The sequence below is a fragment of the Rhynchophorus ferrugineus genome, unplaced genomic scaffold, assembly GCF_030347505.1.
Source record: "Rhynchophorus ferrugineus isolate W39M unplaced genomic scaffold, kcgeb_rfMv2 rfM1, whole genome shotgun sequence".
Lineage (NCBI taxonomy): Eukaryota > Metazoa > Arthropoda > Insecta > Coleoptera > Curculionidae > Rhynchophorus > Rhynchophorus ferrugineus.
The window spans coordinates 16,645,817-16,655,023 of record NW_027472580.1 but is presented as its reverse complement, the minus strand read 5'-3'; the positions used below and the strand labels follow the sequence as shown (position 1 = coordinate 16,655,023).

The window sequence follows — 9,207 nt, the reverse complement described above, 5'->3', positions numbered from 1 at the left end:
TATTATTAACAATGCCAAGGAGAAAATGACCCTAATTTGGTCGTCAAACTCAATCAATTAAGCGAACGATGATTGCGAGTTGATGACCAGATGAGTTTGAAAGTAACTAGAAATAAACCTAAAAGCACAACAGCAGCGATCAGAACGCATTGAAATTGAACTATTACGTAGGTTGTTCCCGTATGGTGCCAACAAATCGGTTCCAGTTGGGCAAATGACTATCGTTTATCAATATTATAAGACATTAAAATATATTATTGCCAGTGGAAAAGTTAAGTTGTTACAATTCCTTCCGCCACCGATGCATTAGATTTATTAGTTTTTGGGGTGGGACATAATTCGAACCACTCATTGGTCAACGTTCAAAAAGGACAATATCATGTCCACTTTCAAGGAATTCTACCATAAAAGTTTTTTGGTAGCATTCAAAACTGTATCAGAAATTAACTAGTTATTTTAGAACTTAACACAATCTTAAACAATTGCCGATATATGAACAAATGTATCGCTCCTAGTGCGCTATTACCATTACTAGATACAGATTATCTATTCTTACAAATTTATTTTATTGGCAACCCGGATGCGGTAATCAATAGACGTTGTACTCAAAACACAACAGTAAAGCGAGCTGTTGTCCAAGAACCACTAGCATTTGTTCGTTAGAACAACGATTTAGTCAAAATATCGAAAATAGCATTGAATCGAGTGCCATTTAACAGCCATAATATTGTCGTCAGACCTGATAAAACCCCTGCCGATAAGCATGCCAAGACGTTTAATTCACTGACAATCGAAGTAGCTATTGTTTTTGTCAGAGAAAATTCCAAAATAAATGTTAGTGATACGAGTTCACTGTTCATCAAATCAATACTAAAATAACACCAAGCCGTCGAATAAAACATTAATTATCTCATTGGTTTTATTTACAAATACCACCTCCCTATCCTCGATTCACACATATACTTATATGTATTTCTTGAATACCGAAAAGTTACGGTACTTTCGTCCTTAATTTCTTGAATTGATTCGTTTTTTTCTTTTTGTATTACATTCTTCAATCTTATTTGTTCTCGCCATTTCAGATTCAGATTAGCAGACAGCACTTTAATTTTTTTAATTAATCAATAAATTATTAAGTAAATTTTCATTTTTCTAATTATTATTAATATATGTTATTTAGGTTTCTCTAATCCGTATCGTCTTTAAAAGTAATCTTTAACTATTACAAATTAGTATTTGTAATTAACATTTTGTTATGTTAACTAACTCATTTTTTGAATACGTTCTCAACTACGAATAAAATCTAAAAAAATAATTCTTGGCTTAATATTACTTAATAATTTGTCAATACCCACGATTATGAACAACGGAAATCTTATTTACCTTCTAAATAATCTAATTTTCACTAATTCTCCCCGTCGAAAAGTCGAACAAAAGAGAAATTTTTCCATCTCCAGACTCAATACATTGTTAATTCTTCCAGCTTTATCTTTTATTTGAACATTGACGTAATCATCGTTTCATAATCAATTCTGAAGCCAGTGAAATTGTAATCTTATATTTATTTCACTTATGCACTTTACTTTGGAACAATTTAATACAAATACTACACTATCTATTGTATACATTTTATTTAAACAAAATAAGTCAACAGAACTATAACTCGAAATTGATAAACTAAAAATAAACTACTAGTTCAACAAGACTCCCCTACCTAATGACACACGTGATTTATACGTTAACACATAAGTGAAGAACGATATAACAAACAACGAACAAAATCATCATATACACAAACAGATTATATTGTATGTTCGCTCATAATAAAATATAAAATTTACTCATTGCCAATAATACAACAAAATGTTTTCTCTTTTCAAAATATACAGAAAACCGTAAAGATAAAAATAGGAACTTTTAGCAGTAAAAATAACAAAACATTGGTAAATTTACAGTAAATTTTATACAGTTATACAATTATATAAAAAATATAATGTAGAGGTTTTTTATGTTATATACAAAAATCAAAACACACTCATGCCTATTTTAATAACTAAATTCTACACAATATTAAAATGTTCCTATATATAACAACATATTGATATAATGCTGCATTAAAAAGCTACAAGTGGCACTACATCATAGTAATAGGGACATCTTGCTATAGGTTTGTTGCTCTTACAAGGTATGGAGTTTATTTTTAAGAAATAAAATTGTGCGATACAAAATAGTACAAATTTTAATTTCATTTTAATAAAAAAAATCTGATTTTTTAGTCTATTATAATATTATCTGAGTTTTATTTTTGTACTGGTTTTCTGTAAACTATTAAAAAATATGTACCAATCAACAAAACGCAACGTATCTCTAATCAACTGCCTCTCGTTATTCTAACATTTAATCACTAAACTAAGTTATGAACTAAATATTTAAATCAATGCCCATTATTTAAATGTGGTAATTGGCATTATAACATATTTATAAATATATCATAAATTATTAAAACGCATTTAAGATACATGTATTTAATGTTGATATCAAGATGTTAACTCTTAATTTCGTTGTTTAGACAAAAATAAACTGAGTTAAACCTTATTAAATCAAAGATCTTTAAAAATTGCAAATAACATAATCAAAATTAAACACCACTATATATTATGGCAGTAATGTTGAGGTTTAACTATTTATTTTAGTTAATTCTATAAAGAAATTACTGATAACGAATCTATCATTATTTCCAAATACTTTATTTCATCGACATTATTTTTGAAAAATTAAAAATTTTAAAAATAATTGTCTATGCAATATTCTAATTTATGAAAAAAATTAAATAAGAAATATTGCAAATCCTGTGATATTCCTTTCAATATCACCGTCTCAATCAGTCTCCATATTTGATTAAGATTAGTTCAAATTAAAAAAAAGTCCAAATAATAATCGCGAAAAATCAGTCAGCAGTTTCGTGTTTAAGAAATAACAAGACATTTCCCTATATTAAAATACACATAGATTAGTTTCAATCAATTAATTTTTAAGTGGCTATCACAAAATTATCAAGGATATAATGATTTTTTTAATTGATTGCCCAATATTTATATTTGACATGGTCTAATTATGCCCAGACAATCATAATTAGATTAAATGACTTATAAATAAAGTTGAATTTATACCAAGCGAGTATTTCATACCCAAGAGACCACAAAGAATTATTGAAGAAACTGTAGTCTTTTGAATACAACATTATTGCCGCCAAGAGAATAAAGATAAAACATAATAAGTGAATTAAATTATATTCTGACCTTTTACAATATTAAATATTAAAATGCTCTAGCCATATTACACTAGAAATTGTGTGGTAATAACTATCGATTAAAAGTATCGAAAAAATGTTAAGAATATATAATGTTACTTAAATATTAGTTTTAAAAAATTTTATTTGTCTTTAAAATCAAGTTCTCCTAGCATTATACTCATATCACGCTAGAATTTAAAGAAATTGCTTGCCCTTTTTAATAAAGCAATTGTCAAAGTAGATTGATTTCATAAATTAATTCTGAAGCTGTTCTCATAAAATTGCTAATAATAAACAATAAACAATAAAATTGAATAAAGAACGTAGGAAAAATATAAGTACAGAAAAAATACATTTATAATCATCAATAGAATAAAGAATAAGCAATATAAAGGGACTCCAAGTTGGATTTAAAATATGGTGGTGTTTTAAATATTTTGTATCAAAAGACTTAAAAATTAATTGATTTATTTTTAAGCTCAATAATTAATGAATACGAACGCCATTTTGAGAATAAAACCGTTATTAAATTGTTAAATCCATATGTTTCCTATCAATTGTATTGATATTAAAACAAAAATCGATACATTTTGTAAATGCCAGGTTTACCCCAATTGGAACACTAATTTTGTACGTAAAATTAATATATTTGAGTGTTAGATCTAATCCTCTAACTGTATGTTTCATCTAAAATACTATTTTAATGTATGGCATTTCATGGTAATTCTTTCAGATAATTTTGATGACAAGAATAGTTTCCAGTGCGAACTACCAGGCTTCAGCTCCCATCAACTTGACCACTTCCTCATAGGTCAGCCAAAAACTCAAAGACCAAGGTGCCATTCTCATCCATATGGGAATGAAACCCTTATACAAAGCACCCAAACCTTCTGCTTGGATGGTTTTCTTTAAGCAATCTACTGATGACGTATAAAGAAGTCCCCTAAAATCAAAAAAGATAGTTTGAGATGCTTTTATCAATGAATGTTAGTGTTTTATTAACCTTCCTCGATCATCTAGAGGTTGGTTCATCACCCTAGTTTTGATGACATCGGCTGGTGTTCCCATGGAAGCAGCTACAAATCCAGCTCCACAACTAGCCAAAACATGGACGCCGTGATTATCTGGTAACGAGGTATGTCTTAAAATAAACCGTTTCATCAAGTCGTAAGTGGTTAGATCTCCCAAATTGACCAAAGCTGCCCGTTGTACGTTAGGTACTGAACCTATACATAAATATAATGTTATATATGACTACAATTTATGAAATTAATTGGAAATACCTTTCCAAAGACCCTTCATGCCACCACTTGCCCAAACTTTCTTAAAAGCATCAGATATGCCGTTGACTCTAGGAGGTAAACCCATCAGTCTTCTTCTACCTTCCATTTGTAGTTGAACTTTGACCAGATCAGTTGGACTAGCAATGTATTGAGCTAGGGCACCAGCAGTTACGCCACCTAGAAAAAAAAGGATTGTATTAATTCTCAATGTATTTCTTTGTCCTACTTTACAAAACGGAAAAAATCAAATAAAAAAATGCAAAAAATTGACCTGAAATATAATACTTAGCATTAAATGTATTATGCTTAACAAAATATATAGATATGATAATTGTTTTTTGTTATTACGAATTAAATTTTTACCTATATACATAATATTTATTATCTTGAACATTTCTCAAAATTATTAAATCAATTTCTTTTATAATCTTGCTTCTTTATCAAAGAAATATTTTAATTATCAAGTGCCTTTTATAAGTAACTGCTGTTTTTGCTAATTATATGAAAATGTATAATTATATTTTTTAAAATCTCTAAAAAGTGATCAATCATATCAAATGAATATAAATTGTTTACACTTCTTGGAAATGATAGACACTGAATTCTAAGCTTGTTACTAGCTTAAATGTATATATATCTTTGTAATGCTATCTGATGGAAAATTGCCAGAACTCATTGTAGACGTTCAATGTATTTTATTTAATAATATATGTTATATCAGGTTGTCAGTTATATAGTAATAATTGAAATTAATTATTATGATTTAAATTTGATGTAATTTGATCAGTACTATTGATGTAATTTGATCAGTACTATTGCATTGACACAACTTAATCAAAGAAATGATTCATGTATTAGTCAAAAACTTTGCATCGCATATTTTTTATTGTTACCATTTTAGTGAAAACAATCTTGTTTGACTATTTTTAGTTTTGTTCTGAAATCTGTGTAAATAATTTATTTGCATTATGAACTAAAATGGATATTAAAATAATAATATAAATTTTACAGCTCAATACTTACATATAGCTGATTTCCATAGCGGAAAATATTCGTCTTTGGAACCATTGGTAAAAACGTTCTCTTTCAAACCTTTGTACGTCATTATTCTGGTTCCTGAGTAGATTAAATGGCGTGCAAAAGCCGCATGTACGCCCTGCCATAGTTTGTGAAGCCCTTCTTCCTTCGTTATGCCCAAAGCTGTTCCCAACATACCCCGATAAGGAACCTAAAAAATATCATTTTCAAAAATTGTGTATGGTGATCATACTTGACTGACTTACCTTTCCGCCATTCTTATTTAATTCGCCTTGAATCTGTAAACGTGTTTTGATGAGGTCCAGAGGGTATGTAACTAAAATTAACGAGATAAAAATTAAAACAATATATGATGCAAAGACAGCTATGAAGAAGAATTTTCACTGGCGGAATATATATATATTTAGGAAACAGATATATAAGTTTAAAAACTGTATTTAATGTACTTTTTTCTCGAATTTTCTGTTAGTGTGTATCCGTGTTCTATCAGCATTTGTATGTTACTTTTCAGCCTTCTCTCGTATGCGATACAAAACAAAAATTAATTAATTTAATTAAATAAACAAATTAATTAAAAATTAATTTGTTTATGATACAATATATTTTGATAAGTACATTCATAATGTATATAGTAGGAGTGGTACGTAGTTGTAAAATATCTTTAATAGATGGAGTTACTAATACTCTATAACCGTTCTGATGAGTACAGTCGATGAGTGATAAAATCGAATCGAATAAAACGACGCTGATGAATAAAGTTTTCGTTATCGACTACATTTATTTATATTTATCTCAACAAATGAATACTGGCTTCGGATATATTGAAGTGCGAATTTTAAGGTGTTCTAAGCAATTTATCGAATGAAGATCTAAGTCAAACACAAAAAAGCTGTAATATCATTTTATACATAAACAAGTAATTGCTGTACATTTGCTTCAAGCTGTATTAGTTTGCTTTATATCAAGAAAGGTTCATTCAAACGTTTGCGGTAAACTCCTTTAAATATAACTTACAAATAATAAACAGGGCTTCTTACAGCACGTACAAATGACGAGAATCGTTAAGCAAACAAGCGCATATTGTACGACTTAAATTAAACTAAACAACTACTGAAAACTGAAAAACTACTTTAAAACGGTATACTGAATGAGATTATTACTTGTGATAGAGATTATACAAAATAAAGCAAACTTAGTCTAAATCAAATTGACTATTTATAAAATAAAACATAAAATTAAAATATGACTCGGGTATTTAAAAAATGACATATTCATATTTTATGATAATTCTTGCACACAAACGATTAAAAAATTGTGAATTGTAATTGATTGTAATTGATTGTGATTATTATTATTAACAGTCTATTCAATAAAAGAGCTAATACACATGACGAACGTTTATGAACGCCAGCATATCGCAATGTTTTCACATCAAATTGGTCTTTCGATTTACAACGTTTGCTGGTTTATAAATTCTAATTATGATCACTAACGTTTTGAAGAATTTTGTAGAAATTTGACATTGGTGTCGGTCACCACCAGTACAAATCGAATTTCATTTCATCAGAGCATTCTGTCTTTTTTTAATAAGAATAAAATGAGAAAGAAAAATCCGTTCCGGATTTAAATGAATTTTATATTACAAACTGCATTTGATAATATATTCGATATCATAAATGACATGCATTGACTGTTTTATTGGAAAAAATGTATTGCCGATTGTAGTTTGCAAAAATATAATTAATAAATATATAAAGAAAATAATGACAAATACTAGGTGTACTGGAAAGTCATTACCCGTTTTTCTAACAGGCACTACGCTTAAGTACGCAATGTTATGGTTTGACACACATGTCATTTTAGTCTACTGATATCATGGTTCAAAACTATACAAGTAATATTTTGCGAAAGAACGCCGTCATAGATTTATACCTCTTTGAAAGTATTATAACTGAAAATGTGCCTTTGTGGCACGTATTACATTTCTTATTTAATCGAAAGAAAAAAGCCGCGGAAAGTCATCGTTTGCTGGTAGAAACTTAAGAACGGCATACTCTAACGTTAAAAATACGTGAAGCGTGGTTTCGAAAATCCAAAAGTGATGACTTCGATCATTCGAATCGTGGTAGACCGAAAAAGTCTGAAGATGTGAAACTGCAAGAGTTATTGTATGAAGACCCAACCCAAACTCAAAAACAATTGGTAGAAGCGTTAAATGTGGTTCAATAAACGATTAGCGACCGATTACGAACAATGGGGAATATCCAAAAGATGAGGAGATGGGTGCCACATCATTTGAATGACAAGCAAATGAAAAATCGGAAAATCGTCTGTGAAATACTGCTTCAAGAGTGTGAACGGAAGTTATTCTGCATCGAATAGTATTGGATGACGAAAAGTGGATTTATTTTGAAAACTCTAAGCACAAAAAATAGTGGTTGTCACCTAGCGAAGCCGACCGATTGACTCCAAGGTCAAATCAGTATATTATGAACTGTTGAAAGCCGGTAAAACAGTTAATAGTGAACACTACCGATAATAGATGATTAATTTGAACCATGTATAAGAGAAACATCCAGAATGGGGCCGAAGACACAGTAAACCAGTCAAGGAAGCATTGAAAGTACTTGGACGGGACGTATTATCGCACCCGCCGTACTCTCCAGGCGTTGCCCCATCCGACTATCAACTTTTTTCATTAATGGGACATGCGATTGCAAAACAGCACTTCGTCAATTTCGAATAAATTAGAAAATTTCCCGATGAATGGTTTTTGCTTAAATGACAGTGTGACAACATTTTTTTTGGAATGGCATCCATAAATCGCCTGAAAGATGCACAAAATGTATAGAATCAAATGGCCAATACTTTAAAAAAATGGTAATGACTTTCCGGTATACCTGGTTATACGGTATTTTCATGAATATATATATTGTACAAATTATCTCAATATCATTAATAAAAAAAATGAGCATACTTATAACCACTTAATACAATGGAATTCACTTTTTTATCACAAAGTATATCTATCTGTATCTGTTGGTACAAAATGTTAGTTTAGTAATAGTGACGCGCAAATTTTTGCTTGAATAACATAACATACTATGTAAATAATTATTATAAATTATTCGTTAAATAAATTTTAAATAAACATAAATTATCATGGCCTTTTGTATCTATTGATGATGATACCCTCACCAATGTCATTTCAAAAAAGTATGAGAAACCTAAAATCCGCACCTAACAGTAACTTTTTCCGGATGTATTGCCACTTGGCAAACCTCGTGGCCTCATTCCATTTCTAAATGTGAAAGATAAACTGGTGTGACGTGTATAATGAAGAATAAACTGTTGTAACTCGTATGAGAATTGTTCGAATGGAAAATGGAAAGACTCGTTCATATCGATGCAACATACCTGGGCTGGTCACGGTTTAAAAATAATGAAGAAGTATCAAATCTGAGCCAGAAATATGGACAATAGTAAAATAATTTTGTGACATATACAAAAAATTAAATTACCAACAAAACAAATATAAAAGTATTCAGTTGGTAGTTGTTAAAATAATATTGTAATTAGATAAATAGGTTTAGG

The 9,207-nt window shown here is 29.4% G+C and overlaps 1 protein-coding gene across 2 annotated transcripts in view; it reads right to left on the bottom strand.

The window, feature by feature from the left end:
- Nucleotides 1–1,612: 1,612 nt before the first annotated feature.
- Ucp4A (Uncoupling protein 4A) overlaps nt 1,613–9,207 on the bottom strand; it is a 46,205-nt gene continuing 38,610 nt past the window's right edge. For both annotated transcript variants that reach the window (XM_076402820.1, XM_076402830.1), the window contains exons 3-7: nt 5,859–5,929; nt 5,599–5,803; nt 4,576–4,752; nt 4,296–4,518; nt 1,613–4,235 (exon numbers count right to left, since the gene is read on the bottom strand). In XM_076402820.1, coding sequence (XP_076258935.1) covers nt 4,061–4,235; nt 4,296–4,518; nt 4,576–4,752; nt 5,599–5,803; nt 5,859–5,929 — 851 coding nt within the window. In that variant the 3' untranslated portion in view covers nt 1,613–4,060. The remainder of the gene's footprint in view (nt 4,236–4,295; nt 4,519–4,575; nt 4,753–5,598; nt 5,804–5,858; nt 5,930–9,207) is intronic.